At 41.6% G+C, this 25,775-nt stretch overlaps 1 protein-coding gene across 6 annotated transcripts in view; it reads left to right on the forward strand.

Annotated features, from left to right (window-relative positions):
* Positions 1-25,775, forward strand: part of ube3c (ubiquitin protein ligase E3C) — a 169,830-nt gene that overhangs the window by 12,884 nt on the left and 131,171 nt on the right. For 5 of the 6 annotated variants that reach the window (XM_078537131.1, XM_078537136.1, XM_078537147.1 and 2 more), the window contains 6 exons: positions 742-795; positions 9,998-10,072; positions 11,402-11,548; positions 12,213-12,328; positions 20,071-20,228; positions 23,694-23,856. In XM_078537131.1, the coding sequence (XP_078393257.1) occupies positions 742-795; positions 9,998-10,072; positions 11,402-11,548; positions 12,213-12,328; positions 20,071-20,228; positions 23,694-23,856 (713 nt within the window). Of the gene's footprint in view, positions 1-741; positions 796-9,997; positions 10,073-11,401; positions 11,549-12,211; positions 12,329-20,070; positions 20,229-23,693; positions 23,857-25,775 lie in introns of those variants that run through there. The other variant, XM_078537154.1, reaches the window with a different exon arrangement.

A 25,775-nucleotide genomic window follows, 5' to 3' on the forward strand; every position in this document is an offset into this window, starting at 1 on the left:
TATTGCAAGGGGGGAGGAATATTCAGGTAGGGAAGCTTTGCTACAGTTGTATAGGGTATTGATGTATTGTGTACACTTTTGGTCTCATTATAGATATATAATTGCATTAGAAGCAGTACAGAGAAGGCTCACGTGATTGATTCCTGGGATGAAGGGGTTATCTCATGAGGAAAAGGTGGACAGGTTGGACCTATAACCATTGAAGTTGAGCAGAATGAGAGGTGATCTTATTGAAACATATAAGATCTTGAGCCTTAAGAGGGTGGATGCTGGTTGGATGTTTTTCCTTGTGGAAGAGACTAGAACTAGGAGGTGCAGTTTAAAAATAAGAGGTCTCCCAATTAACACACAGATGAGGAGAAATTTTTTTCTGAGGGTCGTTAGTCTGTGGAATTTTCTTCGCTGGAGAGCACTGGAATTTTCTTCTTCGGAGTTAGGGTCATTGAATACTTTTAAGGCCGATTTAGATAGATTTTTGATTGACAAGGCAGTCAAAGGGCACGGGGTAGGCCGGAAAGTAGAGTTGAGGCCACAATCAAATCAGCCATGATCTTATCAAATGGTGGAGCTGGCTTGAGGGACGGAATGGCCTACTGCTGCACCTAATTTGTATGTTATCTATGTACGTAATTCCAAATTAGTGATTAATTCCTTTTACTGTGCATAAGTTTGTAAACTACAGAGTTATTGGATAGTGGGCACAGTTATGAACAAAACTAATATTTTCTAAATTTTTTGAAGGAAGAAAAAGCTTCACTGTTGCATCGAACCCAGGAAGAAAGACGGAAACGGGAGGTAAAATGGAGATTTCATTCGCATTGATTTGAAACAAAGAATTGTGTGCTTTGCTAACACCTTGTATAGTACACTTACTTCTTGATTTACAAAAGACCCTACTCCTTTATAATAACATTATCCTATGATAAATGCAAATTTGAATGTTTCAAAATTAGTACATGATCTCAGATTTTGCAAAATAATTTTTGTAAGTGCAAAGAAGTTGCTAAATTTACAGTTTAAACTTTGTTTAAATGCAGTAACAGGTCGTACAATATAGCAGACATTGAGCATTATGCAAAATAACCTGAAGCCGAAGATAGAATAGATACTATAGGACTTGGCCATTTAATGAATAAAAGCTATAACTTTCTGCTTATCAATGTAAAACCATGTCACTGCTAGGCAACCAAGTGTACCTTTCCACTTCTGATACACCATGCCATTACTGAGAGCTCCCAGGTCAGATGAAGGCTTCAGAATAGCAAGATAAACAGTAAAGCACCCAGACTCTCTCCCAATAATGTATATAACATGAACCTAAAGGAAGCACTCAGTAGAGAACCAATATACTTCCCCCCCACCACCTCATTTGCTCACACCAACCACTTTTATGCCTTTCTTAAACTGTCTTCTCTAAATTTTGAACTTTTTTTTTTGCTGTGGGCCCCCACCTTTTAAGAACTTGGAGTGAACACTGGTTTGAGCACTTGTCTTATTTTAAAAGGACAATGTGCGATCCAGTGTGACACCCAGATTGCCCAACAAAAGTTATTTTAATCTTAATTTTTTCCCCCCAATCTTTCACCTTCTGAAAGTGATAACTCATAGATTTTGGGGATGGCAATGACTCTCCACTACCTACCAAAAGAAAGCTTTCTTTGAGTATAAACTCAAATAGTAAGTATCAATGTTCGTTGAGTAGTTGATTCAATTAGCAGAACTGGGACTTAACATATTTTACCTCTGGTTTTTATAAATATTGGTACCTTTTCTCCCTCCCATCTAGTTTTGGTTTTAATGTGTTTGTCCATGTATGGATAAGTTTTCTTTTTGTTTTGCATTCATATTAAAATGTTAGAGTTACTGATTTAAAATCCAGACACCAGCTTCCAATAAATGAACAGGTTAATGACTATAGCCTTGAGTATCATAAAATGCAGTTTTATGGCACTATTAAAGTGTTTGTCCTTGGTTTACTAAAGTGACCTGTGGCTTTAACAGAGCAATAAAGAGAGTTGTAGCCCTCTGAAGTATTTTTGATATTGTAGAATACAGCTGTCGAATAGATTAGCTACTTTTTCATTTATGGTATGTTCAAATCAAACTTCAAGTAGTTGAACCTGTACATTGTGTCATCTGTATTGGTATCAGAAAAGCTAACTTGAACTGACCAAGGCTGAAGTTTGCAAATGTATTAATAGAAGTTTAAATTATTTTCTTGCATCGTTTCTAAAACCAGTGATCGGAATTTGTTACCAATTCTAGCCCGCATATCCCTAACCTGAGTGTCTTAGGTGTCAAATGAACATTTATGAATTGGAAGACACATAGCTAATGGAAGGACAGAATCACAGAAATGTTACAGTGCAGAAGGAGGCCATTTAGCTCATAGTGTCTGCAATGGCTCTCTGAATGAGCAATTCACTTAGTGCCATTCACCTGCCTTCTCCCTGTAACCCTGTACATTCTTCCTTTTCAAATAACAGTCCAATTCCCTTTTGAATGCTTCAATTGAACCTGCTTCCACCACACACTCAGACAGTGCATTCCAGACTGTAACACACGCTGTATGAAAAAACTTTGCCTCGTGTCGCTAATGCTACTTTTGCCAATTACTTTAAATCTGTGCCCTCTTGTTCTCCATCCTTTCATGAGTAGAAACAGTTTCTCCCTGTCCAGATCCCTCCTGATTTTGAAAACCTCTATTAAATCTCCTCTCAGCCACCTTCTCAGAGGAAAACAGCCCTAACTTCTCCAGTCTGTCTTTATAACTGAAGCCCCTCATACCTGGAACTATTTTCGTGAATCCTTTCTGCATTCTCTCCAGTGCCTTTACATCCTTCCTGAAGTGTGGCACCCAGAACTGGATGCAATTCTCCAGCTGAGCCCGAACTAGTGTCCTAAAAAAATTCAACATAACTTCCTTGCTCTTTTATTTTATGCCCTTATTAATTAAAACTAGTATACTAATGGAGAGAGAAACAGAGTTAATGTTTTGAGCCCATATGACCTTTCTTCTGAGCCGTCCAATTCCCTTTTTGAATGCTGTAAGCTTTGTTAACCATTCTCTCAACCTGTCCTGCCACCTTCAGTGACTTAAGCACATAGAACAGAGGGACCTGAGCACCTGAATTCCCTTTGGAGTTGTATCCTTTACTTTATATTGTCTCCATGTTTTCCCTACCAAAATTAATCGCTTCATATTTTTCCACATTGAACTTCATCTGCCACCTGTCTGCCCACTCCACCAACTTGTCTATGTCCTTTTGAAGTTCTACACTACCCTCCTCACAGATCACAATGCTTCCAAGTTTCAAATCATGGGCAAACTTTGAAGTTGTGCTCTGTACACCAAGGTCTAGGTTATCAGTAGATGTCAGGAAAAGCAAGCGTCTCAACACTGACCACTGGGAAACTCCACAGCAAGCCTTCCTCCAGCCCGAAGAACATCCATTAACCACTGCTCCTTCTTGTTTCCTGTCACTCACCAATTCCCTATCCATGCTGCGACTGTCCCTTTTATTTCATGAGCTACAACTTTGTTCAGAAGTGTGTTGTAATGCATGGTATCAAATGCCTTTTGGAAGTTCATGTGCACCACATCAACAGCATTGCCCCATCATACTGTGGCTACAAGAGCAGGTCAGAGACTAGGAATCGTGCAACGAGTAACTCACCTCCTGACTCCCCAAAGGCTGTACACCATCTACAAGGCACAAGTCAGGAGTGTCATGGAATACTCCCCACTTGCCTAGATGAGTGCAGCTCCCACAACACTCAAGAAGCTTGACACCACCCAGGACAATGCAGCCCACTTGATTGGCACCATATCCACAAGCATTGACTCCCTCCACCACTGATGCACAGTAGGATCGGTGTATACCGTCTACAAGGTGCACTGTAGCAACTCACCAAGGCTCCTTCGATAGCACCTTCCAAACCCGTGACCTTCATCACCTAGAAGGACAAGGGCAGCAGATAGATGGGAACACCACCACCTGGAAGTTCCCCTTCAAGTCACTCACCATCCTGACTTGGAAATTATCACCATTCCTTCACCGTCGCTGGGTCAAAATCCTGGAATTCCCTTCTTAACAGCACTGTGGGTGTACCTACACCACATGGACTGCAGTGGTTTGAGAAGGCAGCTCACCACCACCTTCTCAAGGGCAGCTAGGATGGGCAGTACATGCTGACCCAGCCAGCAAAGCCCAAATCCCGTGAATGAAAAAAAATGCACTAGAAAACCTAGATCTCACTGCACCTCTGAATTCTGCGGCCATTCTCTGTTTAAGTAGTACTCTTTTTTTATTCTTCCTGCCAAAGTGAACAACTTCACATTTTGCCACATTATGCTCCATCTGCCAGATTTTTGCCCACTCAGTCAACCTATCTATATCTGTCTGCAACCTCATTATGTCCTCTTCACAACATACTTTTCTACCTATCTTTATGTCATCTACACATTTAGCTATCATGCCTTCACTCCCCTTATCTAAATCATTGATATAAATTATAAAAAGTTGAAGCCCCAGCACAGACTCCACTTGTCATATCCTGCCAATTAGACAAAGACTCATTTATGCATACTCTGTTTTCTGCCAGGCACCCAATCTTCTATCCATGCAATGTTCATCCATGTTACACCCGACGTCAAGCTTTTATTTTCCACAATAGCCTTTGATGTGGCACCTTATCAAATGCCTCCTGGAAATCCAAATACAGCACGTCTACAAGCTCCCCTTATCCACAGCGCATGTTACTTTTTCAAAGAGCTCCAATAAATTGGTAAATACAATTTCCCTTTCACAAAACCATGCTGACTCTTCCCGATTACCTTTTGAAGGGCCCAGCTATAACCTCCTTAATCATCGATTCTAACACCTTCCCCACGGCAGATGTCAAGCTAACTGGCCAATAGCCTCCTGTTTTCTGCCTCTCTGCCTTCTTGAATAGAGGGGTTATGTTTGCTACTTTCCAGTCTGATGGAACCTTTCTAGAATCGAGTGAATTTTGGAAAATTAACACCAACACATCTTCGACCTCATTGGCCACCTCTTTTAAGACCCTAGGATGAAGTCCATCAGAGACTTGTCAGCCCGCAGCTCAGTTTGCTCAGTACTGCTTTCCTAGTGATTGTAAATTCACCAAGCTCCTCTCTCCCTTCCACCCGTGATTTACAGCTATTACTGGAATGTTTTTTGTCTCCTCTATAGTGAAGACAGAAGCAAAATGTTTGTTCATTTCATCCGCCATTTCCTTATTATCTACTATTAATTCCCCACTGTTACTCTCTAGAGGACCAGCACTCACTTTACTTACTCTTTTCCTGTTTAACTACCTGTGGAAACTCTTGCTGTCTGTTTTTACATTTCTAGCTAGCTTCCTCTCATATTCTAATTTCTTTATCCTGATTAACCTTTCAGTCATTCTCTGCCCTTCTTTATATTCTGACCAATCATCTGACCTGCCACTCAGTCTTGGACCCCACTCTTCTCCTTTTCAAACTGAATGTAAAATTCAATCGTATTGTGGTCGCTGCTACCTAGGGGTGCCTTCACTCTGAGGTCATTAATTTAACTGTCACATTACACGGTACCAAGTCTAATATGACTGTTCCTGGTTTGTTCCAGAACATGCTGCTCTAAAAAACTATCTCAAAAGCATTCTATGAACTCCTCATCCAGGCTACTTCGGCCAGTTTGATTTTTCTAGGTTATATGTAGATTAAAACCGCCCATGGCTATTGCTGTGCCTTCATCGCAAGCATCCATTATTTCTTCTTGCATACTTTCTCCTACATTGTGGTTACTGTTAGACAGCCAGTAGATCGCTCCCACTAGTGACCTCTTTCCCCTATTATTCCTCACTGCCATCTAAACAAATTATCCATCCTGATCTGAACCAAGGTCATCTCCAGCTATTGCACCAATGCCATCCTTGATCAACAGTGCTACCACTCCACCTTTACCTTGCTTCCTATTCTTCTTGAATATCATACACCTTTCAATGTTCAGGACCCAATTCTTGTAATTCTGCAGCCACATCTCCGTAATGGCTATCAGATCATATTTATTTACTTCAATGTGCGCTATCATTTACTTTATGAATGCTGTGTGCATTCAGATACAGAGCCTTTAGTTTTGTCTTTTTGTTATCTTTGCAACATCTAGTCTTGACTATTGGTGTATCCTTAGGTTTTATCTCTCTGTCCCTTCCTTCTATCCTATGACCTTCATTTCCCATTTTAGTATTATGGTGTTCTACCTTGAATCTACCCCTTGATTTTCCATATCTACCCAAGCTTGATCCCTCACCCCCCTTGTTTGGTTTAAATCCCTGTCTACTTATCTAGTTATGTGATTCACAAGAACACATGCCCCAGCACGGTTCAGCTGTGTACCGTTCCAGTGGCACAGCCCCCACTTTCCCCAGTACTGGTGTCAGTGCCCCACAAACTGGAACCCACTTCTCCCAAACCAGTCTTTGAGACATGCATTCATCCCTCTAATCTTATTTGCCCTATGCCAGTTTGCACGTGACTCGGGTAATAATCTGGAGATTATTACCTTTGAGGTTCTACTTCTTAATTTGGTACCTAGCTTCTCATACTGACAATGCAGAACTTCCTTGTCCTGTCTATGTCATTGGTACCTACATGGACCATGACGACTGGATCCTCCCCCTCCCATTGCAAGTTCCTCTCCAGCCCTGAGCAGATGTCCCAAACCCTCACTCCGGGCAGGCAACACAGCCTTCTACACCCTCACTCTTTGCTGCAGAGAACAGGCAATCCCCTCTACTACTACATTCCTGTTTGCTCCCCCCAACTTGAACAGCTTGGTGCCATGGCCAGCCTGCTCATCCACCTTGCAGACCTCACTTTCGTCCACACAGATTGTGAGCACCTCAAACCTGTTTCACAATTGAAAAGTTTGAGGTGCCTCAACTGTCTGCCTGCTGGGTCCCATTACCTGCATCACTCATTGTCATATCCTCCCATTCCCGACTGCTGACCAAAGCAGACAACCATCTTCTAAGAAGTGTGACTATCTTCTGGAACAAAGTGTCCAGGTATTTCTCCCCCTCCCTTGGATTGCGCAGTGTATGCAGTTCTGCTTCTAGATCAATAATCCTTTCCGGAATTCCTCTAGCTGCTTATATTTTTTGCAGATGTGTTTGTCATGGATTGTCTTGGCGTCCAAAAGGACCCACGTTCCACAGCTGCAACATACCACCTGTCCTGTCATTGTTACTTACATTAGTTGGTTGAATTACTCACTTAAATAGCTTAGAATAATCCCTATGTACGTCACACTTCTTTCCCCTGTGCACCAAATTCCCACACGAACCTAATTCGCTACTCACCGAGTCTACATCTCACTCCCGTGTAGTCAACTGTCTCCTTATGGCCCCAGACTCATTTCCTCTACCTGGTTCTCACCAGTCCAGGCTGTTTCGCTTGGGGGGACCACATTTCCATTTTCCCTCCCCCAAGAGGCCGATGAGGAAATTTCAGAAAGATGAAGCTTGGCACGATATTCAACTGAATTTTTTTTCATGAAGTTGTTATAAGAAAAGAAACAACTTGCTTAACAAACATAAGGCAATGTCAAAGCAATAACTTGATATATTTTTTAAGAAGTGTAATTAAAAATGACTAGAGTGTGAGAGTGTTCGTCTGTGTGTGCCACGCTCACTTCCAGTCCAGGTGCTCACTCACTCTCATTGACCCACTGTGTGAGTGGGTGAGCGTATGTTTTGGTGTGTGGCAGTGAGAGTGAGTGGGAAACCAGAGACTGGGAGAAAAGCAGACATTAACTATCTCTCACTCCCAAGTGTGCTTACTCGCGCTCTCCCCCGCTCCGGTGACCCTTCTCTCTGTTTGGGAATTAAGACCATAAGACACGTAGGAGCGGAAGCAGGCCATTTGGCCCATTGAGCTTGCTCCGCCATTCAATGAGATCATGGCTGACCTGATAATCCTCAACTCCACTTTCCTGCTATTCCCCCATAACCCTTAACTCCTTTACTGATTAAAAATCTGCCTATCTCAAGCCTTGAATATACTTAATGGTCCAGCCTCTACAGCCCTCTGTGGTAAAGAGTTCCGCAGATTCGCTACCCTCTGAGGGAAGAAATTCCTCCTCATTCCTTCCTGCCTTAAATGGGCGACCCCTTAATACAAGATTATGCCCTCTGGTCCTAGACTCTCCCACAAGGGGAAACAGCCTCTCAGCATGTACCCTGTCAAGCCCCCTAAGAATCTTATTTGTTTCAATAAGGTCGCCTCTCATTTTTCTAAATTCCAATGTGTACAGGCCCAACCTACTCAACCTCTCCTCATAAAATCCCCCCCATCCCTGGGATCAACCTAGTGAACCTACCCTAGACTGCCTCCAATGCCAGTATATCTTTCCTTAAGTAAGGGGTCCAAAACTGTTCACAGAATTCTAGGAGTGGTCTAACTAGTGTCTTGTATAGTTTTAGCAAGACTTCCCTAATTTTATACTACACTCCCTTTGAAATAAAGGCTAACATTCCATTTGCCTTTCTTATTACCTGCCGAACATTAGCCTTTTTTGGGATTCTTGCACAAGGACTCCCAAATCCCACTGTGCTGCAGTTCTCTGTTGTCTTTTTCCATTTCAATAATATTCAGCTCCTCGATTCTTCCTGCCAAAGTGCATAACCTCACATTTTCCCACGTTATATTCCATCTGCCAAGTTTTTGCCCACTCACTTAACCTGTCTCTATCCCTCTGTAGACTCCTTGTGGCATCCTCACCACTTGCCTTCCCACCTATTTTTATGTCACCTGCAAACTTGGCATTAGTACATTCACTTCCCTCATCTAAGTCATTAATATATATTGTAAATTAGAGTGCAAGACATGGTAGATAAGCAATGGTGAACATTTTTAAAAAAAAAAGAAAATTCACATTTCACAAATACATTCTGATGAGAAATAAAAACTCCACAGGAAAAGTGATAGCTCCATGGCTTACTAGAGGTTAAGATAATTTTAGATTAAAATAATAGTTTGACAATGTTGCCTGAGAATTGAAAGGGTTTTAAAAATCAGCCAAGGGTGAACTAGAATGAAGTAGAAAAACAGTTAAGATGTAAAAAGAGGAGATTAGTGAAGGTAACAGTATCTTGGAGACGGCCAGGAGAAATTATAACAAGATTATGTAAATGACAGAAATGTTATGATATATTTCGTGCCTGACATCACAGTAGAAAACACAAGTAAATTATTGTGAATCAAAGTTCTATTGAGAGTGAGGGCCTTAAAGTAATTCATATCAAGAAAGCAAAAGTATTTGAAAATTAATGGGACTAACAGATGACAAATCTAGACCTGATGGCCAACACCCTAAGCTTTTAAATGAGGTGACTGCAGACAAGGGCAATGCATTGGTTTTGATCTTCCAGATTCTTGTGCATCAAGGGATATGGGGATAGGTTGGATAAGTGGAGCTAATGTAGAAATTCAGCCTTATTGAATGGCAGAGCAGGCTGGATGAACTGAATGGCCTACTCCTCCAATTTCTCATGTTCTTTATTAGAATTATCGCTTTGTTTCCTTTCCCATAATTGTCTCCTTGATGTAGCAAGCAAGAAAAAGTAAGGAGAAAATAGTGCTGAGCTGTAAAACTAGGAGTTCCGAATGGATACTATGCACAAGGCACAGCCCCTACCCCCACCCGCAGCAAAAAACTGAAAGCAGTACAATGAAGATATTTAGTACCATGTGTTTTACAGCTTTAACCAAGATGCAGATGTACATACCTGTGTTAATGGAATTTCATTCATTTGATCCAAAAGGTTTGCTGGTGATTATGATGGTGCTACAATATGCTTTTAATGGCAGGCTGTGGTCCCGTTTATTTCAATGAAGTTAAATCTGTTGTTAAAGAATTGAACGGTGAGGAAATGTAAAGCAGCAAAGTTTATAGGACAGACTTGTTAAACTTTTATTTCTTTTCTTCAGGAAGAAAGACGAAGACAGAGGAACGCCGTTATTATTCAGTCCTTCCTAAGGGGATATAGGGACAGAAAACAGCAAGTATGGAAGAGAAATTCATTAAAATAAAATTGCAGAGTTTTTGATTAGACTTGAAACTAATAAAGGGATGCGTCGAGAGCATTTATTAATTTTCATAGTGGTACTGCTAAGTAAATTTTTATTGGGTTTGTGAGGTTGGACAAGAAAAGAAAAAAAGTGTTTAGTTCATTTAGAATTTTTCTTGGAATGAAGCATTTTTACAGTAAAAATTATGCTGTTATAGTAAATAGTGTTTAAAAGTCATCTGACACAAAAGCAAAATATTGTGGATGCTTGAAATCTGAAATAAAAACCAAAAATACTGGTAATACTCAGCAGGCCTGGCAGCATCAGCGGAGAGAGAAAAGAGTCAATGTTTTAGATCTGTGATCTTTCACCAGAACTGAAGTTCACTGAGTCCTGATGAGACATCACAGGTCTGAAACATTTTCTCTCCTCTCCAAAGTAGCTGCCAGACCTGCAGATTATTTCCAGCTTTTTTGTTTCTTTTATTTGGCTCATCTTTTTCTGTTTAAATTGAAGTTTGTTGCAATAAGCAGCATTTTTATTGTAGGACTTGGCATCCCTCTGTCAGGTTTTGCAGTGCTTTTTAAAAAAAGAACAAGTTTGGAGAGTTGAAGCAAAAACAAAAAGTGCTGGAAAAACTCAGGTCTGACAGCATCTGCGGAGAGAAAGACAGAGTTAACATTTCGAGTCCGTATGACTTCTTCAGAACTAAAGAGAAGTAAAAATATGGTGAAATATATACAGTTTAAGGAGGGGTGGGACAGGTGAAGCTGGATAGATAGAGGGCCAGTGACAGGTGGAGGCAAAGGAGAGATTGCAAAAGATGTCATAAACAAAAGGTTGAAGGGGTGCTGATGGCGGTGATACTGGCTAAAGGAGGTGCCAATGGTGACATTAAGAGTATAAAGCAGTATGAGCAGGGCCAGATGGCCCTGGTAGGGGTGGAGTATATATTTCACCATATTTTTACTTCTCTTTAGTTCTGAAGAAGAGTCATACGGACTCGAAATGTTAACTCCTGTCTTTCTCTCCACAGATGCTGTCAGACTTGTTGAGTTTTTCCAGCACTTTTTGATTTTGTTTCAGATTTCCTGTATCCGCAGTATTTTGCCTTTAAGTTTGGAGAGTTAATTTTTCTTAATGGTTTTAAATAAGGTCACCAATTTTAGTGAAGAATTTGTATCTGGGTGTGGTATGATCTTTGGATGTTGGAAAGAGGGGAATGTATTGGATATCGATCAAATATACTGTTTCATCTGATGCATAAATAATCCCTCTTTTTTAAGAAAAATTGAATTTTAATTTTCTTATTTCCTTTTACAGCATATGATTCAACGAAGTGAATTTGATCATTGTGTCTCCTTAGCCCAACCAGGAGGAACTTTTTCTATCAGTGATGCACAAAATTTGACTCTTTTAATAAGAAAACTCCTATTTTTTTACAAACAAAATGAAGATTTGGATAGATTGGTAAGAGAAGAAATTTGCCATTGCAATTGGTTTCTTGATTGTTCAGCTCCAAATGTATGGAGCAGGACTTGATTCCCAGTCAAAAATGGAAGTTCTGCATTAACTATTTTAGATACTTGTTCATGGCTATGTCATCCCTCTTTCTGACTGCTCGTTGGAAGATCAGTGGGACAATGCTGTAGCTCTGCAGGAGTGAAGTTTACTACATCAAATAATCATGGCATTCCTTTTCACTGAACAGTTTAAACATGTTAAAGTTATTTTAAACCAGAAGGAATGTAGCACCTTTGGGTCACCAAATGTGGGAACCTTTTCCTAAATTGATATTCTCCCCTTGTTTATAAAAATATTATTTATGAAGAATATGTGATTCCCCTTTGTCAAGCTTTGTACTTTGAATCAGTGGGAACAGTGCTGGCGAAGGGTAGAAGATTGATTGATTCATTCATAACATTGCTTATCCATGTTCTTGACCAACAGTTTCAATGGTTTCCTTACCTATTGATTTGTTGAGCTGTCAATCATCTTTGCGTTTGCTAGCTTTAAATGAGGCTGACATAATAGTAATGGGTATTGAGTGTTAAATATCAAGGTAAGACTGGTGTTTTTATAAATTGTTCCATGCAAGCTATAAATTAACTTGAATTTCCCCTCTCTCTTTCAGACATGGATGTGTCAAAATTTGGTTAAGCATAGTGCTCAGTATGTGCAGCAGCTAGCTGATTCTAACAAACAAATATGTTTATATCAAATAAAACGTTTATTGGGTTTATCTTGCAGGTAAGCAGTTTTTTATGGCATACTCAGACTGTTGTATGTGCTCTGAATGACATTAGAATTAGGAGCTTGGGTGACCTTTATAATGGGATGCACTTGGGTGAATTTGAGCTTTGTGTATCAGCAAACATGCTAAATTGTTAGTTTTCTGTCGCTTGCCAATTTAATAGAAATTTGAACATTTAAAGTAGCAGACGAAGGGATTTTATATGAACATGCTGAGTGTGTGTCACTGTTACAGAGCAGTTTCACGTTACTGCTGTACTTGCTAGTTTGCACTTGTCATTACTGTGCTGCATGCAATCACAGTGAAATACCAGTGGGGACCAGAACTTTGTGCTGCAACCCTTTCCTTACAGTGATTGCTTCCTTTGTAATTTAAGTCAGCTGTTTATTTATAGAATAAGCATAAGTTGCTGTATTGCTGTGAAACGTTGCATTTTTAAAAAAAAATGCTCTCCTTGTGCTCTCAAGGAGTGCTCTCCTTGCTGTGCATTTTCCTATAGTCAAGAAGACGACAATGTCCAATAGCCAGGCCTTTGCTGATCCCACTGTGTAACTCGTTGATAGGGATAGGGCAGTTGTGATCTCAGTTCAGGAAGGCTTAGCTTTGCTATTTGGTGCTCCCCATGCTCTTTGATTTTTTTTTGTTGACAAAAATGAATAACCTGCTCCTCCCACAATAACGGCTACCTGATGGCAAAGCCATGATCTGGAACTTGATTGTGTTGTGTCATTATTTCAGAAGCACCATGTTGACCTACATTATGGGGATTTCAATAGGACATTTCAAACCTGTGACCTCCACCATCTAGAAGGTGTATATTCCTGCTTATTCCTTCGGCTTCAACGGGAGGCGATGGTGCAGTGGTATTATCAATGGTCTTGTGTCCCAGAGTAATCCAGAGACCCAGGGTAATGCCCTGGGGATCGGGTTTGAATCCCACCATGGCAGATAGTGGAATTTGAATCCAATAAAATTGATGACCATGAAACCATTGCCAGTTGTCGTAAAAATCCATCTGGTTCACTCGTGTCCTTTAGGGAAGGAAATCTGCCGTTCTTACCTGGTCTGACCTACATGTGACCCCAGATCCACAGTGATGTAGATGCCCTCTGAAATGGCTTAGCAAGCCACTCAGTTGTATCAAACGGAACGAAGCCTATAAGGAATGAAAGTGGATGTACCATTGGGCATTAACTTAGGCATTGAAAACGATAAGGGCACACTTAGCCCTGTCGACCCTGCAAAGTCATCCCAACTAACATCTGGTGGCTTGTGCCAAAATTGGAAGAGCTGTCTCACAGACTAGTCAGACAACAGCCTGACATAGTCATACCCACGGAATCGTACCTTACAGATTATGTCCCAGACACCACCACCACCACCACCATCACTGGGTATGCCCTGTCCCACTTGCAGGACAGACCCAGCAGAAGTGGTAGCACAGTGGTCTAGAGTCGGGAGTGAGTTGCCCTGGGAGTCCTTAACATCGACTCTGGACCCCATGAAGTTTCATGGCATCAGGCCAAACATGGGCAAGGAAACCTCCTGCTGATTACAACATGCTGTACCCCTGTCAGCTGATGAGTCAGTACTCCATGTTGAACACCACTTGGCAGAAGCACTGAGGATAGCAAAGGCGCAGAATGTACTCTGGGTGGGGACTTGGATGTCCATCACCAAGAGTGACTCCGTAGCACCACTACTGACCACGCTGGCAGAGTACTAAAGGACATAGCTGCTAGATTGAGTCTGCAGCAGGTGGTGAGGGAACTAATGAGGGAAAAACATGCTTGTCCTCATCCTCGCCAATCTGCCTGCTGCAGATTGATCTGTCTGAGACAGCATTGGTAGGAGTGACCACCGCACTGTCCTTGTGGAGACGAAGTCCCGTCTTCACGTTGAGGATACCCTCCATCGTGATGTGTGGCGCTAAATGGGATAGGTTTCGAACAGATCTAGCAGCTTGAGACTGGGCATCTGAGGCACTGTGGGCCATCAGCAACAGCAGCAGCATTGTACTCAACCATAATCTGTAACCTAATGGTCCGGCATTTCCCCTACTTTGCCATTACCATCAAGCTAGGGCATCAACCCTGGTTCCATGAAGAGTGCAGGAGGGCATGCCAGGAGCAACACCAGGCATACCTAAAAATGAGATGCCAACCTAGTGAAGCTACAACTCAGGACTACTTGCGTGCCAAACAACATAAGCAGCAGGCGATAGACAGAGCTAAGCGATTCCACAATCATTGGATCAGATCTAACCTCTGCTGTCCTGTCACATTCAGTAGCGAATGGTGGTGAACAATTAGACAAGTAACTGGAGGAGGAGTCTCCACAAATATCCTGATCCTCGATAATGGGGGTGCCCAGCACATCAGTGCAAAGGATGGGGCTGATGCATTTTCAACAAGCTTCAGCCAGCAGTGCCAAGTGGCTGATCCACCTTGGCTTCTTCCGGAGGTCCCCAGCATCACAGCCAGCCTTCAGCGAATTTGATTCACCGGTCGTGATATCAAGAAAAGACTGAAGGCACTGGATACTGCAAAAGCTATAGGCCCTGAAATATTCCAGCAATAGTACTGAAGATTTGTGCTTCAGAACCTGCTGCGCCCCTAGCCAGGCTGTTTCACTACAGCTACAACACAGGCATCAACCTGCCCCATCAGTTTGCTTTCGATTATTAATAAAGTGATGGAAGGGGTCATCAACAGTACTATCAAGCAGCACTTGCTTAAAAATAACCTGCTCACTGATGCCCGGTTTGGGTTCAGCCGTGATCACTCAGCTCGTGACCTCATTACAGTCTTGGTTCAAACATGGACAAAAAGGCCGAACGCCCGAGGTGAGTTGAGAGTGACTGCCCTGGACATCAAGTAGTATTTGGCCGAGTGTGGCATCAATGATCCCTAGCAAAACTGGAGTCAATGGGAATCGGGGAAACCTCTCTACTGGTTGGAGTCATACCAAGCACAAAGGAAGATGGTTGTGGTTGTTGGAGGTTAATCATCAGTTCCAGGACATCACTGCAGGGTAGTGTGCTAGGCCCAACCATCTTCAGCTGCTTCATCAATGACCTTCCTTCCATCATAAGGTTAGAAGTGGGGTTGTTTGCTGATGATCACCATTCGCGACTTCTCAGATATTGAAGCAGCACATGTCCAAATACAGCAAGACCCCTGGACAATATCCAGGCTTAGGCTGTCAAGTGGCAAGTAATATTCACTTCACACACGTGTCAGGCAATGACCATCCCCAACAAAAGAGAATCTAACCATTGCCCCTAGAACTAGGGGTCACTGTTTAAAGATAAGGGAACCCCATTTAAAACGAAGATAAGGCAACATTTTTTGAGGGTCGAGAGTCTTAGGAATTCTCTTCCTGAAAAGGTGGTGGAAGCAGAGTGTTTGAATATTTTTAACCCAAAGGTGGATAGATTCTTGGTGAGCAAGGGTTTTTGGGGGTATCAGAGGGTAGGTGGGATGCAGATTTGAGGTTACTATCAGATCAGCCATGATCTTATTAAATGGCAGAGCAGGCTCGAGGGGCCAAATAGCCTACTCCTGCTCCTTGTTCATGTGACATTCAATGGCATTACCATTGCTGAATCCCCCACTATCAACACCCTCGGGGTTACCATTGACCAGAAACTGAACTGGACTAGCCAAATAAATACTGTGGCTACAAAAGCAGTCAGAGGCTAGGAATCCTGCAGCAGGTAACTCATCCCCTGACTCCTCAAAGCTTTCCTACCATCTTCAGGACCCAAGTCAGGAGTGTGATGGAAGACTCTCCACTTGCCTGGACCAGTGCAGCTCCAACAACACTCAAGAAGCTTCACACCATCCAGGGCAAAATAGCCGCTTGATTGGCACCCCTTCCACAAATATTCACCCCCTCCACCACTGACGCACAGTGGCAGCAGTGTGTACCATCTACAAGGTGGACTGCAGGAATTCGCTAAACCTCCTGAGACAGCACCTTCAAAACCCATGACCGCTACCACCTAGAAGGACAAGGGCAGCAGATGCTTGGGAGCACCACCACCTGGAAGTTCCCCTCCAAGTCACACACCATCCTGACTTGGAACTATATTGCCATTGCTTCACTGTCGCTGGGTCAAAGTTTTGGAACTCCCTCCATAACAGCACTGTGGGTGTACCTGCACCACATGGAGTGGTTGAAGAAGGCAGCTCACCATCACCATCTCAAGGGCAATTAGGGGTGCTGGCCTTGCCATTGTGCCCACATCCCATGAATGAATTAAAAAAAAAACTGCCCCTGTCCAGGAAGGCAGATCTCATGGAGGCTGGTGATGCCAATTTGGAGCCTTGATAGCTCACGTGACATGATTTCCCTGTTCTTTCTGGGTGGTCACTTGAGAGTATTTGTTTTAAAATTGAAGTTACAACATTTAGAGTTTCGTTTTTTTGACCACAAAGGTGGTGACCCTGCTGGGCATTGTTGCCCAACCAGGCAAAGGTGGGCCAACCAATTTCTTCGGGCAACTTTTCTAGTCCCCTCTCCATTCGGTGAGCAGATGGTATCCTGAAGAGGACTGCTCAGTCACAGATGCTGCTGCTCAAAGACACCTCTCTCTCAACACAGTTGTCCAATGGCCTTCATGCACCTGTTGCCTGTGTGTATATTCTTGACGAGGTACTGCCAGGCTTACAGCTCTTTCCTCATCATCAGTCCTCCATTGTCACAGAACATGGCTGATGGACCCTGGTAGTAGCCTGTGCCTGACTTTATTTAATGTGGAGATCTTGGGCACCATCATGGAACACGTCCTTGACAGGTCGGTGGTAAGATTTTGATGGCATGTCAAACCACAATGACCGGGACCTCCCTTTCTGCTGCACCTTTCTTCCACCTTCGCAGTCAGTGAGATGCACAGTGTTCCTTCGCCTGTTCTGCCTTGAGGACTTTTTGGACCTCGCCTTGTCAGGCACCTTTCCCCAACCTTGTTGACATGGGTGGCTCTACTATGAGCAAGGAGCTCCAGGCAGCATTGCTCAAGGGATTGTCAGAATGCACAATACTCTTCATCATGCCAAGGTGGCGATTCACGGATAAAACCATGTAGAAGCATAAGGACAGCAGATGCATAGAGCACCACCACCTCCAAGCTCCTGCCTGAGCCACACGCCATCCTGAATTGGAACCATAGTGCAGCTGCTTCTCTGTTGCTGGGTCAAAATTCTGGAGTTCCCTCCATTACAGCTATGTGGATGTACCAACACCATGTGGACTGCAATGATTCAAGAAGATGGCTAGCCACCACAACCTTAAACAATATGGGCTGAGCAATAAATGCTGACCTTGCCACTGATGCCACATCCTAAGAATGAAAAATCATGAACTTGATATACTGCTTTTTATTCCTATTAACTCAAACGACTTGCTTTATTACTGGCATTATTTTGCCCTAATTTTTCCATTATTAAATATCATCACCCAAAGTTGTCAAAATGGTTTAATGGGAATGGTGGGAGGAGAAATAGAGGAAAGGGATGGTTATAAATGTTGCTTAAAGCTTTTAATTTAGATAGGTTAAGGCACTACCCAATGCACCACTAATTCATACGCTGACCTGAATGTCCCAGGTCATGCAAATTTGTGCCTCCTGCATTCGAGGTGAAAACTTCAGCCAGGGATTCCTTCTCCTGTCTCCTAGCTTGCATTGCCTTTTGCAATGTGATTGTGTGGTGACATGAAGATCAAACTCTCCATGGTTTGAATCGCTCGTTTGTACACAGCTATCCAGGTTCACACTTGAAAAAAAGCTGCTGAGACAAAGGACTGTTGGTGCCTGGGGAGCAATGCCCCAGCAAAGAGTCAATGTCATACGTGGAAAATCTGTTTTACAAGTTAGATGATCATTTATTATTTCTTTTTTTAGTATGTTTTTTGGTGATCAAAAGCTTATGATGCTGAAAATAAATGGCCATTAATAATGCAGATATTTATAATTAATTCAAATTAATATGATGAAGAAAATAATAACACTAAAGTAACAGATACTGAGGGCCAGATAACTTCCATTCCATGCTCTTAAAGGCAGTAGGTGAGAACCTTGCAGTTACCATAACTATAATCTTCAGAGTTGCCTTGATTTGGGGGCTGTTCCTTTAGATAGGAAAACCAGGGATTCAGAGACCAGTTAGTCTAACAATTTTTGTCAGGAAGTTGCAAGAATGTATAATTAAGGATAGGGTGACCAAACACCTTGAAAATATTCAGCTGATGAGAGAGAGCAAGCATGGATTTGTAAAGGATAGGCCATGCTTGATAAATATTTTGGACAGGTGAATAAAGTAGTGGACTGGAATGTTAATGGATGTTTTTTATATGGACTTCCAGATCACCTTTGACAAAGTCAAAGCTAAAGTTGAAGCTCATGGAATTGAAGGCAAATTATTGATTCGATTAGAGGGTTAGCTGAGTGCCAGGATACAGTAGGCATAATGGACAGGCGCTTGAATTAGTGGAATGTGAGTAGTGGTGTCCCACAGGGATGTGGGTTGGGTCCTCAAATATTCAATGTATTTATTGACAACTTAAATGATGGGATAGAGAGCTGCATATCCAAGTTTGCTATTGACAAGAAGACAGGTGATGTTGTAAGTAGTGCAGTTGAAAGCAGAAAGATATATTACTAGATTAAGTAAATGGGCAAAACTATGTTAAATTTCAATATTGGTAAGTGCGAACTCAACTACTTGGTTCTAAAAAAAAAGATAGATCAGAGTACTTTTGAAATGGTGAAAAGTGAGTAGCAGTGTAGGTCCAAAGAGACTTGGGGTCCAGGCACATAGATCATTAAAATGTCCAGAACAGGTAAAGAAAGAAATCAATAAGGCAATGCAACTCTGATGTTTATATCTAGAAGGTGAGGATACAAAAGTTAGTAGCCATGTTCCAGCAATGCAAAGCCCTGGTTAGAAGACCTGAAGCATTGTGATTGGCTCTAGGCAACACACCTTAGGAAGGATATGTTGGCCTTGGAGGGAGTTTCATGTAAATTTTATACTAAGAATTATTTGGACTCCAGGCATTAGCCTAAGAGAAGAGAGTGCATAAACTAGCATTGTATTCCCTGAAATTTAGAATATTGAGGGATTATTTGATCAAAGTTTTCCAGACTTTAGGGGCAGCTGATAGGGTAGATAGAGAGATACTAATTATGCTGATTGGAAGCCTAGGACTGAAGAGCATATCCTAAAAGTTATAACCAGACCTTTCAGGAGTGAAGTTGGGAAACACTGCTACATGGAGATGATAGTTAGAGGTTTGGAACTATTCCACAAATTGGAGTTGATGGTGCATTAATTAATTTTAAATCTGAGTGATAGATCACATTACTTAATCTAGTAATATATCTTCTTTCATCTGCACTACTTACAACATCACCTGTCTTTGTGTCATTAGCAAACTTGGATATGTGACACTCTATCCCAACATTTAAGTTGTCAATAAATACATTGAATATTTGAAGACCCAACCCACATCCCTGTGGGACACCACTACTCACATTAATCCAATATATAAGGGCCATGGTGGCTATATGGAGTTAGGACATAGGTCATTTGTGATCTCATTGAATGGTGAAGTAGGTTTAAGGGGCTAAATGGCCTACTCCTGTTTCTGTTATGTCAATATCACATATTTTACAAACTATTTTATTTGTTAGTTTATCTTTTTTCAAGTAACAAACTTATTTTTGGCTTCATAGGTTATTGAAGAGCTGTGACAATGAAAGTTTGAATGTTACTGTGCCTTTGAGGATGCTGGAGACCTTTTCCTCAGAAAAAACATATTTGCTGGTTGTACAGGATGCTAACATTGTAGCATCATTGGTTGAGCAAATTTTGCACTACATGGTTCAGAAAGGTTAGTGACTTCTAATAACACAATTAAAATATTTTGGGAGTGCTTTAAAAGATGTGTACAGTATTGGTCTCCTTATTTAAGGAAGGTTGTAAATGCATTGGAAGCAGTTTGGAGAAAGGTTACTAGACGAGTACCTGGAATGGGTGGGTTGTCTTATGAGGAAAGGCTGGACAGGCTAGGCTTGTCTCTGCTGGAGTGTAGAAGAGTAAGAGGCGACTTGGTTGAAACATACAAGATCCTGAGCGGACTTAACAGAGTGGATGTGGAGAGGATCTCTCCTCTTGTGGAGGAATCTAGATCAAGGGTGACACAAAGATTGGCCGGGTGGTTAACAGTAAGGTTGAGTGTCTTGGGTTACAGGAAGATATAGACGGGATGGTCAAATGGGCAGATAAGTGGCAGATGGAATTTAACTCTGAAAAGTGTGAGGTGATACACTTTGGAAGGAATAATTTGATAAGGAAGTATTCAATGAACGGCATGGCACTAGGAAGTTTTGAGGATCAAAGGGACCTTGGCGTGTGTGTCCATAGATCTCTGAAGGCGGAGGGGCATGTTAGTGGGGTGGTGAAAAAGGCATATGGGACACTTGCCTTCATCAATTGAGGCATAGATTATAAAAGTAGAGCGGTCACGTTGGAGTTGTATAGAACCTTGGTGAAGCCGCAGCTGGAGTACTGTGTGCAGTTCTGATCGCCACATTATAGGAAGGATGTGATTGCACTGGAGGGGGTTCAGAGGAGATTCATCAAGATGTTGCCTGGGATGAAACATTTAAATTATGAAGAGAGGTTGGATAGAGTTGGGTTGTTTTCGTTGGAGCAGAGAAGACTGAGAGGCGACCTGATCGCGGTGTACAAGATTATGAGGGGCATGGACAGGGTGGATAGGGAGCAGCTGTTCCCCTTAGTTGAAGGGTCAGTCACAAGGGGGCATAAGTTCAAGGTGAAGGACAGGAGGTTTAGGGGGGATGTGAGGAAAAACTTTTTTACCCAGAGGGTGGTGATGGTCTGGAATGCACTGCCTGGGAGGGTGGTGGAGGCGGGTTGCCTCACATCCTTTAAAAAGTACCTGGATGAGCACTTGGCACGTCATAGCATTCAAGGCTATGGGCCAAGTGTTGGTCAATGGGATTAGGTAGGTAGGTCAGGTGTTTCTCACGTGTCGATGCAGACTTGATGGGCCGAAGGGCCTCTTCTGCTCTATGATTCTGTGAAGGGGCCATTGAAAATAAGGGGTCGCCCCTTTAAGACCGAGATGAGGAGAAATTTTTTCTGAGGGTTGCAAGTCTTTGGAACCCTTCCTCAAAGGGCAGGGAAGCAGAATCTATGAACATTTTTTAAGGCAGAGTTCGATAGATTCCTGATAAGGGGGTGAAAGGTTATTGGGCTACGACAGGAATGTGGAGTTGAGGTTAAAATCAGATCAGCCATGATCTTATTGAATGGTGGAGCAGGCTCAAAGGGCCACGTGGGCCTACTCCTCCTAATTTGTATGTTCATATGTCTGATAAACCGGTATCCTCTTAAATGCTTGGTTTCAATGTTAAGAATGATTGTAACTTAACTCCACTACCAAACCTACTGTGCTATTTTGGATTTTGATATTTATGCATAGACTATAGCATAATGCTAGGAATTTTTTGTTGCTGTGACCATTTGAATACAATCTGGGGTGGTGTGAATTCTGTCTATAATTTATCTTTATGCACGTCTATCTGATTTACATATCTCTGTGTACCTTATACAGTGTTAATGTGCCTTTTTCTTTTAAAAACACTCACAATTACGCCAGATTTGATGTATAAATTTGCTTCTCCAAGACTGGCTTTCAATTATATAAACTAGGCCACATTTATTCTTGATAATTAGAAATCAGAAGTTCACAATAATGAATATTCAGTATGCTTCAGTGTGCACTTGAAATGTAACTTTGAGTTTCCTGTATAATTCTTATTATGTTTACTAAACAATTATTTTTTGAAAAGGTTACTTTCGACACAAGACATAAACTCCTATTGGCAAAATTGATGCAAAAATGCTTCAACTGCCCATTATTTTCCTTGTGTGCTTTACATATTGAACCGTTAATCAAAAATGCCTGAGGATCAGGCTTGAGTGGATACCCAAATGGACATGGACTGCCCATCATGCCCTATTGCGTCAATATGTGTGAACAGCCCCATATATCCTATTTGCCTAAACATTTTAGGGTAGATTTAAGAAAGTACACTCCTGGTGTTGAGTTTCACATGCCTTTTGGAAAAGGAGCCAATTAATTTTGTTGGGTTGAAAATCCTGGAGGATCTGCCTATCCCTGTGCTTAAAATCCTGGTGTGCCCCTTGGTGAGTAAAATTCCAATTCTGGGAGCACTAATTCATAAAAATGTAGTCTGTATATTTTTGGTGATTCTTATTTCTTCACCACATCTACCAAAACACAAAATTCAATTTCAAACCTTCAATTTTAATCTAATTTGTAAATTTACTTTCTTGCTATAATTTTCACCCCACCTTTAGAATTGATAATAACCAAAATTGGCAAGTGCGAACAAGAAGACATAGTCCAATTGTGACCTTTTGGATTCCTTGGAACAGATTTTTTGTTTATTGAAACTGTTGGTAATTAAAGTTAAACAGTTGAATCTGATTGTACTTTTGTGATGGTGATTTTGAAATGGTTTGGAATGTTCTTCCAGATATTTTATGAATAAAGTTTATTTTTCAAAAAAAGAGTGTGGGCACATAGAGACTAAATCTAAAGTTGCTGAGGCAGAATAATGGCTCACTTTTTCATAGTGTATGCAAATCTGAGATAATAGGCTTGCCGTCATCTAGAGCATTGTTTGTTTTTCCTGGGCTACGTTTAGTGCATTGAACTCTCAGGTTCCATTTAGTCCCAGCCAACAATAGGCTTGGAATTGGGAAGGTCATGCTTCAAAAATCAAGGCAATAAACTTCTTTCTTGGAGAAGTTTAGAGTTACATTGCATCTCTTCGTAAAGAATCTTGTATAAAAATGTCCATTTGATTTCTCTTGTGTTAAGTGAGCTGAGTATAATAGAATGACTATGAGTGAAAGGCTAATAGATCGTGCAATAGAACCTGAAGACAAGTGTACCGTGTAATACATGTATTGTTGATAGCAGGTTTCTTGGGAAATAAAGCATTCCGCACATATTAGCTCTTTAATTGAACAATATTCGTGTATTGCTGAAAAAAGAGACATGCTATCAAAGCTTTTTGTTTTGCAGTCATCAGGACAGCTCACAAGAAATTACCAACAGTAAAAGGGAAACAACAATTTATGCTGCATGAGAAAAGAATGCTGGTTGCAAATGAAACGCTTTGATAGCATGTCTTTTTTTCAACAATACTGAAGTTCTGTATTACCAAATGAATATTTGAACAATATTTGTTTTTTTTCCCCCCCAGACCTGTTGACTGGTTCTTTTATTTTGTTGCAGGTTACTACAAATCACTTTACATGTTAATTAATCATAGGCTTCCATCAAGTTTAGAGTATTCCGATGTTTCACGTATTTCACGTGTTCCGCTTGCAATTACATTGTTGGAGAATTTCCTGAAACCACTGCACTTTCAATATGTCTCCTGCCCAGAAGGTTCAAGGTAAGAGCAAGTTCTAATATTGAAATTTCAAATAAGAATGAGAGCTTGATGAATACAGGAGACAACTTTTAATGTATTTTCATACTATGTTGGAGGTGCTTGCCATAGTGCATTATGTTGGTGCTATCGTGTAGTGTACCATGGTATATGGGTTGCTGATGATTTTTTAAAATCTTACTCATAGGGAGAGCATTTCCTTTCTCAGTTACGGTAACGGGTGGAGCGCTGAAGCCAAGCTGTGCACTTTGCCATGGGGTTATTATTGATAACAGTTCATTTTCATTTATTTTATTTATCTGTAATAGTAGTTTAAAATAACTTGATGGATATTTGATTATATTATAAACCAGTGCATAATGTTTGGCTATAATAAAGCTCTTGATTTGAAGAAAATGACTTGCATCACCCTCACCACCCACCCACCCACTCCCTACCCATGGCCTGGATTAATGTGGTGCCTGATAGATCTTGCTGATTGGTCCTAAGTCAATGTGAGAGTTAGCTGGGGAAGTTCTAATGCTCATTAGAATTAATCCTTGAATCTCTAGGGAGGCAAAATCAGTCAGTAAAAGTGGAAAAGGTAGGACAAAAGAGACAAATATATTATCAGAATATCCACCATACTTCTGTTCCACATCTTGCATGTTTCTGGTGGGTGAGGTGGTGCAGGGGGTGTGGAAGCCAGTTGTTTCCAGCATGACAAGACAAGAAATTTCCCTGGAAGTGAAAAACAGCGACAACAGTGTAGTCTTGTGGTCCTAATATGACAGCCAGCTTATGCCCAGCATATATAATGTTGTACCAGACTCCTACCCTTTTTAAAGTAGCATGTCTTTTGACTTGCCGTGAATGATGCCACAGAGGTCAGCTCATCTGGATGTTATACAAAACTCATATTTGTTCATGGCGCTAATGTTATCAAAGGTATTCTTGGGCACACCAGACGCTGAGCGCAGACTTTTGTGTTCTGCCGTCGTGTTGTGTTTGAGGGATTCTCACTCACCCTTTTTCATATATTTGGGGAAAAAAATTATCATAGTATTTTCTTAATCATAAGTAGTCTGAAAGGATTTGGAGCTACTGAGTGAGTAAGTAACCCACCAGATGATGAGGACAAATGATAAAGCAGTCAAACTACATCACAGCTCCAACATTTGATTTTAAAGTAGTTTAGCAGAACTTGGCTTTTTTTGTTTAAAATTAATCTGACATTTCTCCTAAAGACAGTAATTGATGAGTGGGGATCCCTAGTGTGCTTTTATGATACAGGGGCTTATATTAGTTGGGTTTTTCAGATGAACGAAATTTAGCTTTTATTAGTGCTTTGGTTATTTTTGAGAAGTATTATCAGATTAAAATTGGATGCAATTAGAGCACTGTTCCATCTGTGATAAGGCCGAATCAGTGGGGTGGAAGCTTAGCAAATTTAAATTTTTTCATGTATCAGGGCCAAGTTCAAGTACTGACCCTGCTAGTATTGGCTGGGCACACGGTATTGTGACCTTAAGGGAGTTGGCTAATTAAGAGACCGTCTCCGCATTTGCTGCCCAATTGTGGGTGGTCAGGTGCCTGAGGTGGAAGGCCTAAAAAAACAAAGCTTGCAGCCCCTCTTGGAGAGGTCGTGCTGCTGAGGTAGGTAAGGGTCCACAAGGGCAGCTCAAAATGGAGGTGCTCTGACGTGTACTGAAAATCTAAAACAGAAGAATGTATAGCTGGAGGGAAACCCCTCCACAGGATTGCTTGTTGCTGCAGTTGTGGCGTTCTTCACAGTTGCTCCGATTGGGATCAGGAGGATGCAGCGAAGGCTCCTGAGCCTGCCGCTGGGACACTGTTTCCAAGTAGCTGCCGGGCCTGTCCCATGTCAGGAAGGTGCTGGCAAGTTTTGGAAATGGGCCTGAAGTGGGACCTTAAATGCCCTA

This window comes from Cetorhinus maximus, chromosome 3 (assembly GCF_964194155.1).
Source record: "Cetorhinus maximus chromosome 3, sCetMax3.hap1.1, whole genome shotgun sequence".
NCBI lineage: Eukaryota > Metazoa > Chordata > Chondrichthyes > Lamniformes > Cetorhinidae > Cetorhinus > Cetorhinus maximus.